Here is an 18455-nt window from a genome sequence, read left to right on the forward strand (position 1 = left end):
ACTACTGACTTGAGGACACTGCAAGACCCTAAGTACTGCAATCTCTGAGGATAAATACACATTTATTTTTTGATAAAATAAGTCATTACCTGCAGATGAATCAATGCAAAATGTTCGTGCAATTAAATAGGACAGTCTGAATTGAAATTTAAAGCTGCAGACCATGATTTTCCTACTCCCAGTGCTGCTTGAAATCTGTCACACCTTTAAAAAAATATAATTAGCTTTAGATTTATCCCACAATAAATAACACCAGAACATACCTTGTGGTACCAACCTGAATTTAAAAAAAAGTAAGAGGCCACCTCAGTGTTTTGAGTTTATGAGATCTTTCAGACAGAAAGCCCTAACAGAGTTTCCCAGTCAAAAGGCATCAGGAAGGCTCATCGCATATGGTAAACTTGGGCTTTAGCTTGACAGACCTCTTCCTTATTGTGCCTTTAGGGGACAATGGCATGGTGTCCATAATGCTCTTGTCCTCCTCCAGCTGCCTAGCAGTGCACGAAGGGGTGGGCACTTTCACCGTGTTGCCAAATTTAGAGTAGTCCACAGAGTATCGCCCATCTTCCTCTGCCACAATGGGCACAAACCTCTGGCCCCAGAGGATTTCATCCGCCAGGTAGGAGGTTCTGGCTTGAGTGGTGATGCCAGTGGTCTCCACTACCCCTTCCAAGATGACGATGATCTCCAGGTCCTCATGGTGGTGAAGGTTCAGAGGGGAGATGTCATAGAGGGGGCTGTTCTTGTCTATCACGTGGTAGATGATGAGTGGGGAGACAAGGAAGATGCTGTTGCCCCCCACGGGGTTCTCCATCTGGATGTCGATCTGGTTGAGGGGCACCACCTCCCCCTCCAGGCTGGCGGTCTTCTTCACCACCTGCATGCGGATGGTGGCGCTGATGATCATGCTTTTCCGGAGGTCACCTACCCGCAGCATGAAGCAGAGCTTGCCCTCCCGCAGGGCGATGACTGCGTGCTTGCTGAAGATGAGGGTCTCGGCCCGGCGGTGGGCCTGCGAGGTCTTCATGAAGATGCAGCCCAGCATGATGGCGTTGATAACCAGCCCCACAATGTTCTGCACAATCAGCACCAGGATGGCGGCTGGGCACTCCTCTGTCACCATGCGTCCCCCAAAGCCAATTGTCACCTGCACCTCAATGGAGAAGAGGAAGGCGGAGGTGAAGGAGTGGATGCTGGTCACGCAGGGCACAAAGCCGTCCGGGGCCCCTGCCGCCCCCTCTCCGGGGTCACGCTGCAGCCGGGTGCTGTGGTCCAGGTCCCCGTGGGCGAAGGCGATGAGCCACCAGACCATGCCGAAGAGCAGCCAGCTGCAGAGGAAGGACATGGTGAAGATGAGCAGCGTGTGAGGCCACTTGAGGTCCACCAGGGTGGTGAAGACGTCCTGGAGGAAGCGTCCCTGCTCCCGGATGTTTTTATGGGCCACGTTGCAGGCACCGTTCTTGCCCACAAAACGCGCCCGCCGCTCCCGTGCGCGGTACCGGGCATGATCCGGCACATCCTCCGCCAGCCGGGTCAGCACGTACTCCTCGGGGATGATCCCCTTCCTCGACAGCATGGCTCCCCGCCGCCACCGCCGCTCCGCCGCTCAGCGCCGCCCCATGCAGCCGCCGCTCCGCCGGGGGCGGGAGGGAGGGGGGGACGGCCGTGCCGCGGGGGCCGAGCGGGTGCACGGCGCCGCCGCAGCCCCCGCCGGAGCCGGCCCCGGCGGCGTGGCGGCGGCGGCGGCAGCGGCAGCGGAGAGGTGGCGGGGTCCGCGGCGGCCACCAGGCGGCGCCGTCTAGGCCGAGAGAGGTCGAGCCCGGCCCCACCGGTTCCCGGCGTGTGGGGCCGGGCTCGACCGCTCGCTCCCGGCCTCGGTGTTGCGGTCCCCGAGCCGGTACCGGCCCACGGCGAGCCCGAAGCGGAGGGCCCAGGGGCTGAAGCGTTCCCACGCGCGTGTGTGGAGGAGTCGCGCGCGCCTCCGCGTAAAGGTCGTTGGGCAACGGGCGCAACGGAAGGCGGTTAAAAACCGTTGGGCGCCGCTTCCCAACGTCGCCCTGTGGGAAGGGAATGGGGGAGCCGAGTCCCGGATTGCTCCCCGGTGAGCGCTGGGTGCGTTTCTTTACCTTTTTACCTCAGGTTTTTGTTTTGTTTTTGTTTTTGTTTTTTTTCCCGAGGAAGGGGGAGGCCGGTTTTCGGGCCGCGGTGGTGTGAGCGATCCCCTTTTCCCGGAGCCGATTTCTGTAAATATTTGTTCGAGGATGGATTTGCTGCCAGTACCTGGCTTCCATTAACAGCCGCTACTTCACGGGACGGTGTGATTTCAGGTTGGGCAATTATTCCATGAAACAGAAAACAAAATGGTACTGGGGATTTTTTTAAAGGAAATCTTTAATGCAAAAAAAAAAAAAAAAAATCCTGAAATTCACCTGTACGTCTTTCTGTAAGTAGGAGGAAAGCATTCATCTAATGCATTGTGCAGGCAATGGTAGGAAATTTCCTTGAAGAGGCCAAGTCCAAGGACGTAATAGTTAAACAGAGACCTGGAACTAAAGGGGCTCAATCCCACTTATAAAATTTGCTAGAGTTAGTTAGCCGTGACTAAGGAAGGATTTTTCTGAAAGAAGGAGCTCATGAAATGATGTGAGCTGTGACTGCTCAGGAAAATGCCTACTGTCTAAATAGCAGTAAAAGTTGCAAAAGAATGATCCGGCTGCAAATTGTTAACCCACAGTGACATGAACTTACAGACAGACATCAAAATCGCCAGAAGAGGCAATAAAAGGAGACAGGAAGCTAGATCTTGTGTGTGGCAGTATGATGTCTGTGTGTGTATAAATACATACACGTGCATGCATATAAGGATCTATCTTGGTGACAAGATGCGTTATTTAAAAACACTCCGATGTGACTGCCCCACTGTTTAAATAGCAATATTCTAATTCATGTGTTTACTTACTCTCACCTAAATGTTTTTTTTCTATTTCAGTTTAGACACCAACATTGTAGAGTTGCTAAAGGATCCTAGGATATTCTGGATAAGAGGTTTTTCTTTAGTGCCAGTGGATTTATGATTGTATTTTTCTAATTGTATGTGTCCATGGACTTTCCCTTCAGTTTTGGCTCTAAGTGCTTTGGTATGCACTGTAAGCAGTTATTGGCATTGATTCCCTGGGCAAGGCAATTGCCCAGTTGATGGATGGGAGCCAGCCAGTTGGGGTTGAAATTAACTTTCACCATCTATAGCTACTTACAGCTGCCATCAGCTGGAGAACCACACCTTTGACAAGTAGATCTTCAAACTACTTCATCCATTTGGGTTTTTTTGCCACTTCTTTTCCTTCACCTCTGAGTGCTTATTGGCTGAGATGGGACAGCAAAGCCCATCTAGGGATTTCAGAACAGTATTTTTAAGTAATCACTCTGAGCTCTCTGAGCAGTCGTTATAGGTCCTGTAATTAAACGATTACTATTACTTTAGACTATTTCTCCTTTTTATGTATGAATAGTTGCATGTCCTTGGACACATCCATTCCTTTTGGAGGGGTCAGTTTCCCAATACTCCACGCTTTCTCTTGTTCTGGGTCATCTTTCTTGCCACTTTGATAAATAGAACTAAAATAACAACAAGGTGCCCTGGCACCTGGCTACCAGGCCACTGAGCTTAGCCAAAGATATTTCCCCTTTCTCTGCATCACTTTGTCTGCTAGACATTTTTTTGTGTGCTTGCTGTGAATATGTCACCTGCACCTACACTTTTACTTTGTTAAGTACATGATATATATCTACAATTTAACTTTTTAAAAAATTGTATTTTTTATACTTTTCTTTCGAAACACTTTTAAAAAACCCAAACGGATGAAGTAATTTGCAGATTTACTTGTCAAAGGTGCGGTTCTCCGGCTGATGGCAGCTCATAGTTACTTCCAGCATTTTGAAGTGAGCATAAAGAGGCCCTATAACACCATGCAATACTCACTGGCAACATTTCACACTCTTTTGCAGAGATGGAAATAGGTATTCAAGAGGCAGTCATGTCTTTCGTGCCATTTTTCCTCACTCTTTTCTAATCGTTATCTTATTCTGTACCTTTTCCTCCAGAGGGCGGTAAGTACATGAATGTAGAAGGGAAAAAAAAAAAACTGTCGGGGAGGAGTGTTTTAAAGGGAAAGGTAAATTGCTTCATAGCCTGGTGCTAGGAACGACCCATGGAGCCTACTACAGCAAGGGGTGTTGCATGAACACACTCACTATGTTGGTTTTAGGAATCCTGAACTCTGTAGAGCTAGAAGGGTGTTTCCTTGTTTCCACTTCTGTTCTTTATTGGGACTGTCATTTGCCACTTCTTTTCCTTCCCCTCTGAGCACTTACTGGCTGAGATGGGACACCAAAACAAGTGGCTTCTGCTGAATTTCTAGAGCGGAATAAAAAGAAGCCCTGTCTTTGTGGATCAAGTGACAGATACTTAAAAGAAAAAAGTGACAGATCTTCTGAGTGAGCCAACATATTTGTGTTAAGAGCTGCTGAACAAATTGGGCTCACAGGAACAAACAATCCTACTCTGTAGTACTGAATCATGGGGGGTAAGTTTTTCCACCCACAAAATAGGTTTTACATTTCAAAACTTCCCCCTGCCCCGATTTATCCTAATTTTAATGGCTTTCAAAGAAGATATTACTGTAATTGTTAAATTAAAATTTAGTTAGCACCGTGGTATTACTCTGTCTTTAGAAGCAGACCTTTCTTTCAAAGGCTACACAGTGTTAGCCCAACATGAATTAAGCCTCACGAATCACCTTGCTGTACAAGTGGGCAGACAGAAGAAAAGAGGTCAGAGTTGGTTACGCAAAGCCACAGGGGAAGGCATGAGGAGAGCTGGGAAGAGGGCTAATATAGCAGGCATGCTGTGCTTCCTGGCCTCCCAAGGAAACAATGTTCCCTTAGAAATAAATAGAACAGGATGAAATGTCCACACTAAGACAAGGGGATAAATGCTATAAAGGTTTTTGTATAATGGGAACATTTATAGAAAGCAAACAAAATAAAACAAACCCTGGTTGCATCGCCATGGGCAGCCTATCCCACTAACACCTTTGGGACTGAGCCAAGTCCCATCCCAGAGCAGAAATGAAAGTCTGGACATAGCAGCTCCCCTCAGCAGCTTCACATGGCTGCTCTGGGGCTGTCTTGCACCCATTTTAGTCCAGCGCTTTGCTTAGTAACGCTTCATTGCCATGCAAAGTACATTTGTGAGCCTGATTCAATAGCGACTTCTGGACCGCCTATCTCAAGGCAACAGGTTTAATGACTCAGATAATGGCAGTGAGCCTCCCACCATAGAATAATTTTCTTTGATACTGCTTCTGGTCACTGTTGAGACTCTAACCCTTTGGAGTTAGGGGGCAGAAACTCCCTTGGACTTGGCCCCGTATAAACAAGACTAGATAAAATGTGCTGAGGAAACGTGACGTGTATTCTGTCCAAGTGGCAGCTAAGAGGCTTCCCTGTTCACACATATTTATCCAGCAGTATTGTACCATTAAAGAGATATATAATCATTGGATATAAACCAACTTACCCTACTCTCCTGCAATGCTGCTTTGTGAAATATAAGCCCCATTTACAATGGAAATGTATGACACTTGTACTTGAGTTCTTGTTTCTTAATACTGCGAGATAGAATACAGTCGTCTTAGTGATATGCTGTACCCTTCTGCTACCCTGGAAGGATAGCCACCTGTCTCCCATTTCTTCCCTCTTGGCCCTAATGGATGCCTGGTATCCCAGGGTGAAAACACACCAGTAGTTCTGCAGCTATTTTTTCTTTGAAGCTGTCCGGCAAAATGATTCCCTGGAGCAGGAGTTATCTCCCAACTGCCCATTTTCTCTCTTCATCTGTAGTAGGCAATGACAGGGCTTTCATCTGCATAACTGTATTCTACCTCTCCACTTTTACCGCTGTTCATACTACACTCTCCTGTTGGTTATATGTTCTCTGGCCCCAGTTTAATGCCCTTAGGTATTGCACAAGTAACAGCAGGCAGATGCTGCAAATACTGTGCTGTGGAACTGGTAACACTACTTAAACAGCAACAACAGTTCTTCAGTTTTCCTTGCTCTCTGCTGCAGTGCTAGAATTAATGCATTAAAAATATCACGTATCCCATGAGAACACTGAGATGTCTTTTTCTAGAAAATAAAGCCTTTAAAGAACAGATTCCAAAAGAATTGAGCAGTCTAAAGAGATTAAAAAAGAGAAAGTTTTCCCAAGTGCTAGGAATTCTTCAAAAAGGGGAAGAATACAAAAATGGATGTAAAGCCAAAGTTGCTATAAAAAGAATAACAGTGAAAAGTTCGTTGTAGCCTTCCATTGGGTCATTGACATTCTAACCCCTTAGCAATTAATAAGTCCTGGAACGATTGTCACAATGAATTGATAGGGCAGGGATAAGTAGTTGGCCAGCCAAATTAGGATAATTTCAGTGGTTACAAGTCATCTTAATAAGTACACGTAATTTATTGGTAAAGATCACAGTGAATCTAGAAACAGTGTGACACTGGGTGAAATATGTGAAACTAGGAGACAATGAGTCAAACTCTCATGGCTCTGAGCTACAGTGAAGGGTTTAATACTGTTTATTTACCAGATTTGGAGGGATAATTTCCAGATGAATTGGTACGTCTGTACTGGTGTGGAAACAGTGTGCATTAAACACTGATACTTTATCACAACCTGCCTCCTCTTAGGTTCCTCACAGTTTGGGAGGGAGTCTGGCTCAATCCTGTTTGGAATCAGTATAATACGATTCAATGGGGGTAGAGGTGAGGCAGCCTAAGAAAGACTACAGGAATCAGCTTGTGATTAATTTCTAAAAGGTATTAAAGGAGAGACCAAGAGACACAGGCACTATCAATAAGCCACAATATAAAAAAAGTTTTATAGATTTTATATTTAGATATTAAAGCTTTACAGAGTCATAGGATTAAAAGATACACAAGCTTTTGAGAAACACCTTTGGTATATAATTTTTCCTTCTGCATTTAGTCAGTCATGAGCGTTATCTACAGTAGGGCTGACACAAAAAATAACATGTTAATAAAATGACAGGAGAGGTTTAAGAGTTACATAAAAACTCCATGCTGGCTATGTTTGTTTGATGTGTATCCTGACATATTTCACCCATGTAGGTTTTTTTCAACTATATTTCATGATTCTTTGGTAGCAAATAAAAAGAACAGTAGTACACAAAAAAGGAAAGTATGTGGATAATTCTTAATGCTTCAAGATGGAGAAAAATGGCTTATTTTATTAAAAAAGGAAAACCTCAATTTATTATGAAATAATATTTATTTACAGGTATTTTACATTTTTAGAAAATAATACAATTGTACTTTAAAATGCTTCATTTACTTTTATTACTTATCTGCTTGTACAAAAGAAGCAAAGACACTGTCGTCTTGTTCTAGCAAAACCTCAGGCTTGTCATATTCCAAAATAACCCCTCTCTTCATTACAATAACCAAATCTGCATTGAGGATTGTGTGCACGCGGTGCTGAAAAAAACAAATAAACAAAACGGCAGTTCAGTGTATCTATCAGATATATTCCAGGATAAGACAGACTTCCAGAAATTAATTTTCCTGACAAGTTCAAGTTTGATTAAGGCTACTTATCCTACTTTTCATCCTAATTTACTGTGCAAATACTGGAGATAAATATACAGACCAAGAGCCACACGGATATTCAAGTACCTAAATTGCACACAGGTACTTGAGTATGAAGAGTCGTATGAGTTCAGACTACGATGTCCCTAGCCCACAGTCCTGCCACCACTCGCTGCCACAAGAAGGTAGCCAGGAAGAGTGGGAACAGGGCACACAAGTGTGGTACTGCATGTGAGTACTCTCCCAGTCCTGGACTATGTCTAGGGGGTTCCTGAGCTTGGTGTGGTTTGTCTATTTGTAACACTGACTAGATCTCTCTTCTAAGACCTTGCCCATGTCTTCTTTTGAGCTTTCATAAACATTTTGCATCCACATCCTTTGGAAAAGATTTTTCCAGGCCTGCTCCCTGCTGCATGAACAAGTACCCCCTTTTGTATGCTCTGGGCCTTGCTGCTCAGAGCTTCATCTGATACCTCTTCCCCCTTGCCTCATGATTTTGCACACCTCTCTCACATGTCCTTACGTTGTCCTTTTTCCAGGCAGAAGAGGCCTACCTACTAAGCTGCTCCCCTTAAGGAGCAGCTCCACACCCTCTGGATCATCCTTATGCTTCTCAACATTTTTCAGTTGTAACGTGTCATTATGGGGATGAGGAGACTGGAACTACATACAATATTCAAGGTATGTGCGAACTATGGATTTACACAGTAGTATGATGTTTTCTTTTTTGTTCTCTACCCTTTTCCTAGTAAGCCCTAACATTTGATTATTTTATTAGGAAGAAACCTCCCCAGTTTTTTCCACAGTGAACACTGAAAAGAATTAATTTAGCTTTTCTGCAATGCCGTTATCTTTCCTGAACATTCCTTTCATGTATCGATCATCAAATGGCCCTATAGATTGACAGACTTCTTGCTCCTGGTGTCTTTCAGGGATTCATGGATTCATTATTAGTTTTGATGGCTTCCAGAAGCTGCTCTCATACTTTTTTTTTTTTTCCGGCCTGCCTTATTGCATTTTCACATGTAACATGCCAGAACTTACGATCATTTCTGTTTTCTCTATTTGGCTATGAGTTCAGCTTTTACAAGAATGCCTTCTTGTTTCTAATAGTCTTTTTTACTTGTTTAGCCATACCAGCTCCTTTCTATCCTTACTCAAGCCTCTCCTAATTAATAGCATGCATTGGCTCTGGAATTTCTGAATAAAATCCTTCAGTAATTTCCATGATCCCTGTCAGATTCAATTTTCTTTGCTTCCTCTCTTAGCTCCCCCCCCCCCCCCCCATTTATTTTTGGGTTTTGTTTGTAGCAAGCCTCCTCATTTTTACAGAATTCCACTTTTTAAAGTTGAGTGTAACTGCATTGGATTTTTTGGGTCTGCATTACTCCTGCAGGGATATTTAATCTCAGAATACTGTGGTCCCTGTTACACAGTCACTTTTCACTCATAAGGTTCCTAATCAGATCTTGGGCACCCTCAGTACCAAAACAACTCTTATATTTCCTTCTGTGGCTTCCTAGCCAGATGTTCCATAAAATAATCACTGATGGCATCTACAAATCTCATCTCTGCTGCAGTCCTTCTGTGACATTTAACTAGTCCACAGGCAGGGGGAGGGGACTGAAATATCACATTTCAGTTGTACTTGCTGCCCTTGTTGTCTCATCTCTTTCAGTATAACACAATCAGTGCTGCCATCCTGGTAAAGTAACATAGATAATATAGACCCAATACTATACTCTTCGTATTCCTATTCTTCCTAAGCACAAATTAGGAATATATGGCTTTCTCTGGAAAAAAAAAAAAAACCAAACAAAAAACCAAACCACTACCCAAAAGCCCCCCAAACCCCCACATTATGTTTCTACTACAGAGCGTTTTGAATGCAAACCCACCTGCTGTAAACCACGTTTACATTTGGAAGTAAAAACAGTCAAAGTAAGTTTATTCCAAAATGCTGCTTGTTTGAATTGTGCAGTTTAAAACTCACTAAGAGAGTGAAAGACTAATAAACTTTCTCAGTCTATCCCCAAACAAACTGAAAAAGATACATAAATGCAAAATGCAGTGCAACTCAGAATTTTCATGCAAAGAAATCAGGAAATTTCATGCTTATGATTCCTTTGCTTTTTGTATAATGACACACTGAACGGATATCATAAAATAAATCAGCTTTTCTATTACACTTTTGCTAGGTGAAAATAAAAAGATGCTGTAAGATTCCTGAGCATAGATTTCTTGATTTGTTTTTAATTTTTAAATGTTAAGAAGCATAATGACTTTATTTCACCTCTCTGAAATATGTGTATTTTTAGAAAATAGAGTACTGAAAGATATGTATTGCTTCTGACATATCTGTTGAGCCAACTGCTTTGATTCAGGTCAAATCTCTTTCATAAACCATTTTTTTATAGATATTCAAGATCTTTGTATAATCACTTCAAGAATATGAAAACTTAAATTCAATCACTGACAATAGGGATGGAATGTTTATTTTTAAGAGTTAGTAAGATTCTCATTTATTTGTTTAAATTCTGAAATGTAATTGCTTTATCCAGCGCAGAACTATTACACAATTTTACTTGTCCTTAGTTAAACGATTGTTGTAGCTTGATGAAATATATTCTTAGATTTCACAGTAGTGAAAGTCATATTATATTTTAAATTAGCCTAAAATGGGTAACAGAAAATGGACTGCATGCTTAGATTACATGCCTTTACAGGCAACCAGACTTAACATCATGCAACACATTTAAGAAGCTGTTGTTACGTATTTAAATAAGTAGTTTAAAATGGAAAAGAAAGCTTATACTTAAACACTGCTTTAAAAAAAAAGATTAATGGCCAAATTAACACGTTTATTAACATTGACAAGAATTAACTAATGTGGCATTTATGATTCTTGTCTGCATTAGAGCAGCAGCAGAGACTGTACTTACTGCTATTGTAACTACAGTACGGTCAGCAAACGCAGTCATGACTACCTTCTGGAGTATGTTCTCCTATGTAAAGAAAAACATTTGTTGCTTTTCAAACAACCGAAGTTACATGATAGACAGATAGACACTAATAAGGCTTAAGTAACCACTGATTATTCCATGCTTTTATTGATCCTTCATTGCAGAAATGAAAAATTAACTACATGTCAGAACTAAGGCAGAGCCTGGTCTCCAGTTAGACAGCCCTGCTCGCTCCTGCCACCCCCACTGCCTCTGGGCTTTAGTGCACACGAGAGCTGTGCTCTGGCCCCCAAACCCCTGCTATCCTGACCTCAGTTTTACAGTGAGGAAATCAAAGGTGAATTCAGGGTCTTGCCAGGCTGCCCGCATGCTGGTGCCTCTGCAGTGCATTCTTCACCCTGCTGCAAGCCCAGGAATGTCCCAGCACACTGGGGACATCTAATACCAAGGGGTGGTAGGGATAAGCAAGGGAGTGGGCTGTACCTGGCATATTTAAGAGACGATGGAGATATTTAAGATGGTCTTAACATACACAGTTCTCACTCAACAAGTACTCATCCTTTGTTATCTAGGAAACATGTTGCTGTGTACCAAACTCTGCCTAGAAATGTCACTAGCACAGATACCTTTATTTGCTATTATATGTTCTTTAGATATGTATCTCAATGGAGGAACTATATCCTCAGTGAGCCAAAATTAAAAATGTGTTTTAACTGGGCTGCGTACAGTCTAATTCCCAACCTTAGTGACACCCAACACACTAACATTTTACAGAACTAAAAATTGTAGCTGTTATAATAAACCCCTCCAATTATATTCTTTACTCATAGAATAATCACGAAGAAGACTGAAACATTTCTCATAACAATGTAACAGAGGAAAAAAAAATCCTAAGAATGTACTGTTCTATTTGGCTAAAATCCAGTTACTGCACTATTATTGTGTGGTTTAACCTGTCTAGCAATTTCAGGCAATTAATGCAATAATCCAGTATGTCTTTTCTATGTCTCTGTTTATTTCCTTGACTCTACTTTCAAGCCTTCTAACTTCCTGACTTGTCCTGTCCACCATGCTGGGGAAATTTGTCTGCTTGCCAATTTACCCTTCACTGACCATCCCAGCTGACCTTCCAAAGCTTTGTTTACTTTAGGAAATCGAACTGCCAATGAAAATAACATGCTTCATTTTCCTAATGCAAGCAATGCTGGAATAACTATTAAACCCCTAGTAAAATGATTTAAAAGCTCTTTAGATTAGTTAGCAATGACTCACAACTACCTGGACTTGTAAACATGTCTGCACTAAATATGGTGTAAGCATATTACAGAGTAGATAGAATTGCTTTCCACTTTTTTCTTTGCATATTAGCAGTTGTCTCCCCCTCAAGGAAAACAAGAAATCAGAAACACTCCAAACTCACTGTTGCCATGTCAATAGATGCTGTGGCTTCATCCATGATGAAGATGCTCGTCTTCCGCACAAAAGCCCTTGCTAGGCAGAACAGCTGTCTTTGGCCCTGGCTAAAGTTTTCACCCCCTTCTGTGACTATAGCATCTGGAAATGATACAGCAAAAACAGTATTTATGGGCTGTGTGTGTGTGTATGAGAGGGTCAGATCAGAGTAGAGCATATGCTTGGAAAATAATGTCTCACTTTCAGTATAAAGATTTTCAAAGTAACATTTCCTAGGTCTACAGCTGCTGGTGACTCAATTTTGCCTGTTTATTTCCATTGTTCAAAACAACCAGTACTTCTGTCTCACTATATTCTTTATATCTATTAGACATCAAAGTAGCTAAGGATGTTTAAGAGCGAGTTTCTCTGGAACACATGCAGTCTAGGACACTGCATCCCCCTGTCAAAGTGGCATCCATAATTTCTTTACCCTAAGGCTGTATAACTTACCATTTTTAAGGGTGGTTGGGTTTTTGGGTTTTTTTTGCACGGCCAAATGATTTAGACCTTTAAGCTTCTGAAATCTTCCTCCCTGGCCATGACTATTGGAAAATACAAAAGAATGTATTCTAGATAACACCTGACTTGTTGACACCTTATTTGAATTCACAAGACCCGTAAACCTCAATGCTTCATAACGAAGACATACTGAAATAAAATAATAATTTTACCATTGATTTGAATAGAAGCAGGATTCTGCCCCACAGGTGCAGCTGGTAAGGGAGTTAGATGGATATAGGACCTTTGCCTGCAGGCAAGCACTTTTTGTCACCTTCCATAAACCTGAAAAGCTTTTCTTGAGCAACTACCTTTTTAATAGATAGTAAATGTGAAACAGGAATGTTGTGAACACTGGAAGCAATCTTCTCAAGAAGGAAGTTTTATTACCTAGGCCCCCAGGGAGCGCTTTCACCACGTGCTTCAGCTGTGCTATTTCCAATGCTTCCCACAGCATGCTGTCAGTGCACTTCTTCTCAGGGTCCAAGTTAAACCTACAGTTATGTGTAATTCAAGAATATCAGTCAATATAAACTTCTGCAATGTATTTCTTCTTTTAGTGTGCTTAGAAACAAACCTGCAAATAATCAGAATCATATGCTAAAGATCTGAGCCTGATTCTGATCTATCATTGGTATAAATCCACTGAATTTTGCAGACTTGGTCAACATTTATACCAATGTGATTAAAACCAAAATTTGACTCTCACTTGAGCAGAATGGGAAAAGCTTTCTGTTTTGCAGATATCTTTGTGGGTTTAGAATTTATTTTGTTCTGAATAAAGTAAAGAAATTCTCACGTTTTACTAGAAAAAGCTCTGAAGAAAAAAAGCTGTTAATATAATAAGTTTAAATTAACATTCATTTTTTAACAAAGGGCAAAATTCTACCATCTCTCCTTTTAAATCCAATGTCTCTGTGTTCTTTACTGCTATAGAAATGCTAAACAGAACAATCAAGCTTCATACTGAATTATGAAATGCAAGTCTTCACTACAACTGAACAAATCTTGGATTTATGAACAGATGAATGTTATTTTAGCTTGCTGTAGCCCAGAAATGATAGCAACAAATGTAAATCTCATATCATATTTCTGATTATCATTCTGTATATTAATAAAAGATTCAATGGTGACTAACACTTTTTATTTTTACTTTTTTTCTCCTACTGTATATGCTGTGAATGACCGACGCTGGCCTAAATAAATTTTTTACTAGTTTAATTAATAAAACAAAGGTATAGAGTCACCTCATCTTCTGACATGAATGAATCATGCTCTATTCAGGCAAGTTCAGGAGATAATCTTGGGTTCTGTATTAGTGTGGAGTCAGCAAACCACAGAAGCCTGTATCATTTTCAGTGAACTCTAACAACTTTTATGTAGAAACTGTAATTGCAGGTGATGTAACTGCACTGAGGATTGTACTGTTCCTTTCTAAGGTAAACACCACAGACATAGGGAAGGACATTTGTTTGAAACTGTGGAGCTTTCTGCCACTGTTTCTACTGCATCATCCTCTCAGAGAAAGGGGGGGTGTGTGTCTGGAAAGAAACAAGGTGTTTGTTCTCACAGATGAAAGAACATCTCAAAGACTAGAAGACCAACACGGATAGAGGCTCCAGGATAAAATACCCCAGATCTCCCCCAGTACTTCTCATACTGTTCTATTGCTTCGTCTTTGTCTACATTAATTTTTTAGTCTGCATTTTTTCCATCTCATTTTTTAAGGCAGACAGATGAAAATATATGTAGGAGAAAGGTTTCAAGAAGTGCTGGGTGCTTATGGGTATTTGACCAGTGAGCTAAACTGATTACTTGATCCTGGAGGAATAAACAGTGACTTTCCCTACTTCCCAGGCACGGGATGCCTTCTGCCAACAGCGTGCTGACCAGGCTCAGGCACTGGGAAGGTGCAGTCTGGCAGGGGTGGGTAAAAAGCACGGACAGAAGGCAGCGATCCTCCCTACTCCAACTGAGGAGACTGGAATTGAACAGTTTGCTATCAGCAATTCTGTAAAAGTCATTATATGGTATAATTATAATATATAATGGCATATCAGTAATTATATGTTTTTTATTGCTGGTGCTTAATGCTTACCGGATTGTTCCGCTGAATAAAATAGGATCTTGGAGAATGATTGACAGCCTGGATCTCAACGTCTGTAAGGGGAGCTTAGCGATATCTATACCATCAATGATAATCCTTCCTATTCAAAAGAAAATGAATAGTCTGCTAGACTGTTTATCATGCTACAGAGCTGCTGGCAAAGACATTGCTCACTTTCAGCTTGCAATACAGTACAGAAGTGTTGTGGTTTAACCTCAGCCAGCAACTAAGCACCACGCAGCCACTTCCCCCTCCTCCCTCCCAGTGGGGTGGGGAGGAGGATCAGGGGGAAAAAAGTAAAACTTGTGGGTTGAGATAAGAACAGTTTAATAACTGAAGTAAAATAAAATATAATACTAACTAATAATAATAATAATAAAATAATAATTGTAATGAAAAGGAATATAACAAAAAAAGAGAGAAATAAAACCCAAGAAAAGACAAGTGATACACAATGCAATTGTTCACCACCTGCTGACCAATGCCAGAGCCACAATCTGCCCCTCCCGGCCAACTCCCCCCTGTTTATATACTGAGCATGATGTTCCATGGTATGGAATACCCCTTTGGCTAGTTCGGGTCAGCTGCCCTGGCTCTGCTCCCTCCCAGCTTCTTGCACACCTGCTTGCTGGCAGAGCACGGGAGACTGAAAAGTCCTTGGCTTAAGATAAGCGCTACTTAGCAACCACTAAAACATCAGCCTGTTATCAACAGTATTTTCACACTAAATCCAAAACACAGCACTATACCAGCTACTAAGAAGAAAATTAACTCTATTCCAGCTGAAACCAGGACAAGCAGGAACAAGCCTTGAATTGATATCCCCTTATTCACTAATGAAATAAGTTTTGGTTAAGCAGCCAGCACAACTGTCTTGAGACTAAGCCTCAGCTGGGAAGAATACGAAGTATACCTGTAATATTTTATGAATGATTAGACACTACTTATCTGCTTGACCATTATAAACATCTATCAAACAACAAGGTAAGAGGTTACTTCAACCAGGGACTAGTTACCAGGGGGAACAAGCGTTTCAGAAAGCCAAATTATTATTGAGCACTTTGAAATTTTATCTCCAAGTACAACTGTCTGGCTCCGCATAAGGGTCCTGTGGGCGATGTGGCTGGGAAATTAAGGCTATAATTTTTTGAGATGCACAGGAAGACACTCCATGAGGTACATGGACATGGCACACACAGCAGGAAATATGGCAGGAAATTCCAGGGCAGCAGGCCAAACTGCAGTCCTCAGTTGCTGAGTTTTCTGGGCCCAGTGGATCCTATCTTTGCTTTGTGTGTGGATCCTTCATTATACTTTAACACTTCCTCCTTTTATGGTTTGTTCCTACTGTTGTGATTTAACAGCACAAAAGGATTTTTGCTTCTGTCAAGTAGAATTTTTATTGATCCAGCTTATTAATGGCACAGCTGTTAGGTGACAGATGACACTGTATTTAAACAAGGCCAGAGAGTGTGTCCTGCAGATTCAAAAATCGCACTTCAAAGCTGCTGCTGTTAAGGAAAGGACTATCAAAGCACCTTCAGGAGCTAAGCTTGGCAGATACGAAAAAGCGTAATCTTACCCTCAAAAGTGTCAACCATTCTGAAAAATGCAAGAGAGAAGGATGATTTTCCACTGCCTGTTCGGCCGCAGATCCCAATCTGTGACACAGAAAGCAGATGAACATCAGGTGAGCGGAAATAGATAATGTCTGTATTTGACACTTAAGACGAGTGGATGGAGGAGCTGTTCTGATCCACATGATCTTCATGTCTCCTAACAGTTTAGCCAAACTGAACTGGCTGTAACAGAGTCGCTAAGTTCACACTTTGTCTTTTGGGGTCTGAGCATTTAGGGATAAATCAAGGCCAGTCCTATATACAGGAATAACAGGAGAGTGACACAGAGAGGCAGAAGGAGGACTAGCCAGTGCTGCAGGCAAAACTTAGGATCCTGAGGTGGCTTTGTTTAGCAGGAAGGACACAGGCAAGCAAGACTAACGAAGAGAAAAACAACAAAGAGAAAAGAGATGTGATCAAGCGGAAGAGAAACGATGGGAATAAAGGCAAGAGAGCCACACAGGAATGATGGAAAGTAGGTCTAACACAGTAAAGGGTCACACACTTCTTTTGGCACTGTATGCTGACAGCAGGGCACCGGGATACTGAGAAGTAGTGTGTAGTTCTAACTTCTCACTCTAATGTATGCCTAAACACACCAAACTAAGAAACCCATAGACTCCAGTGCACTACATTCTTTTAGAGCAGAATTTAAAAATTCTGTAATTCAGTCATCAAAACACACTGTGGTATGTTTTTTCAACTCTAATTTCTATGATGTGCTAGTCTAAAGAGTTTCTCAGAATCACTGCAGTTCTTTACCTTTTGTCCTGGAGAGATGTGGGCATTGACATGCTTTAGCACTGGCTTTAAGTTGCTGTCATATCGGACACTGAGGTTCTGGATTTGGATCTCCCCTCTGTCTGGCCAGTTCTGGGGAATCTGTGAGGAAGCTGTACCAAGAGCACAGGGGAAAAAAAGACCAAACAACCAACCCTCTCATAATAAATTCATCAGCTCATTAAGTGATTTACTACATTTTTCATGGTAATACACTGCAAAATCATTAAAATTTCAGCAAGCTCTTTCTGCACGCTGCACAAAACTGCACTTACAAAGGAGTCCTTCATAATTTTCAGCTTCTGTTTTGAGGAGGCCGTTGATTCTTTTCACCGCACCCAGCTGGATCTCCATGTCAGCCAGGTTACGAACCATCCAATTCAGATAGTTAGACACCTGGTGTAAAGCAAATACACTACTAAATTCCAGATTTTTATTAGTTTGCGTCATTTGACCAGCATGCAGTTTATATTCCTCCACAGTAACGCTTGTTGAGCCTTAATAAGCTGAAGTTGTGAATGAACTGTACGGTACACATCAACAGGGTGACAACAATGACTAAAGGTTAAATTTCCTAACTGCAGTGCACAGATACTTTGGTACTATGGAGATCACAATGGAAGACAATATAAAAAGATATGATGCAACTTGGTCACATTTTGTTGACATATTTATTGAAGTATTAGTTCAAGTATCTTATCTAAAAACTGAAGAAAGCATACACTCAAATATGTCAACCATTGAATGTGAACTGAAGTTAACACATGGTTTCAGTGATGTTACAGTACCCACTATAGATGTACAGACACCTTCGATCTTCCTGTTCATCTTTGTGCCCTGAAGAATTACAAAAAAATGTTTGGGAGAGACAGAAAGGGTCCTGAGATTCTTACCATAAGAGCATAGGTTAGTCCCAAGCCTACAAGTCCTGAAGAGAGTTTACTATACAGGCAACTGGTAATAGAAGTGACAGCTGCTATGAGTACCACACATGCTCCAATGTACTCCTGAAGGAATATGAATAAGCTCCATCACTATAAGTCTACAAATGATTAAACCGTTCTTATAACTTTGCATACCAAATAACAAACCCATTGCACAGTTTGAAATACAGGCAGAAAACACCACATAACTGCATACAAACCCTGCCTAGGAACCCATTCTCATTGCCTTTAGTGTAGCTGTGCTGTTTGGAAACGCTGTTGTACATGGAAGGAGTTGTACCAACACTCCTAATCTTCTGGAGAAGTCAACACAGATATCTTAAGCATGTAACAGAGGGGGCTGAAATTGTGCAGCTGATGTTACCTGGGGTAGGAGGGAAATGCTCATGTGATCCCATCTAGGAGCGGATCCTCTCTGTGGCTG

The 18455-nt window shown here is 41.8% G+C and overlaps 2 protein-coding genes across 2 annotated transcripts in view; both read right to left on the reverse strand.

Moving 5' to 3' along the window:
- Positions 1-283: 283 nt before the first annotated feature.
- On the reverse strand, positions 284-1576 carry KCNJ11 (potassium inwardly rectifying channel subfamily J member 11). The gene has a single exon (XM_050898208.1). The coding sequence runs from the start codon at positions 1574-1576 to the stop codon at positions 374-376; it is 1203 nt and encodes a 400-aa protein (XP_050754165.1). The 3' UTR covers positions 284-373.
- Positions 1577-6965: 5389 nt separating this feature from the next.
- ABCC8 (ATP binding cassette subfamily C member 8) overlaps positions 6966-18455 on the reverse strand; it is an 84052-nt gene continuing 72562 nt past the window's right edge. Inside the window, exons 31-39 of the mRNA XM_050898201.1 lie at positions 17981-18094; positions 17363-17483; positions 17070-17200; positions 16271-16349; positions 14680-14788; positions 12972-13075; positions 12049-12182; positions 10608-10670; positions 6966-7554 (exon numbers count right to left, since the gene is read on the reverse strand). Of these exons, the coding sequence (XP_050754158.1) occupies positions 7417-7554; positions 10608-10670; positions 12049-12182; positions 12972-13075; positions 14680-14788; positions 16271-16349; positions 17070-17200; positions 17363-17483; positions 17981-18094 (993 nt within the window). The 3' untranslated portion in view covers positions 6966-7416. The remainder of the gene's footprint in view (positions 7555-10607; positions 10671-12048; positions 12183-12971; positions 13076-14679; positions 14789-16270; positions 16350-17069; positions 17201-17362; positions 17484-17980; positions 18095-18455) is intronic.

The sequence above is a fragment of the Gymnogyps californianus genome, chromosome 5 (assembly GCF_018139145.2).
Source record: "Gymnogyps californianus isolate 813 chromosome 5, ASM1813914v2, whole genome shotgun sequence".
Lineage (NCBI taxonomy): Eukaryota > Metazoa > Chordata > Aves > Accipitriformes > Cathartidae > Gymnogyps > Gymnogyps californianus.

Excerpts from the sequence above, each read along its gene's own strand:
- KCNJ11 (XM_050898208.1), bottom strand. The coding sequence starts at position 1,576 with ATGCTGTCGAGGAAGGGGATCATCCCCGAGGAGTACGTGCTGACCCGG.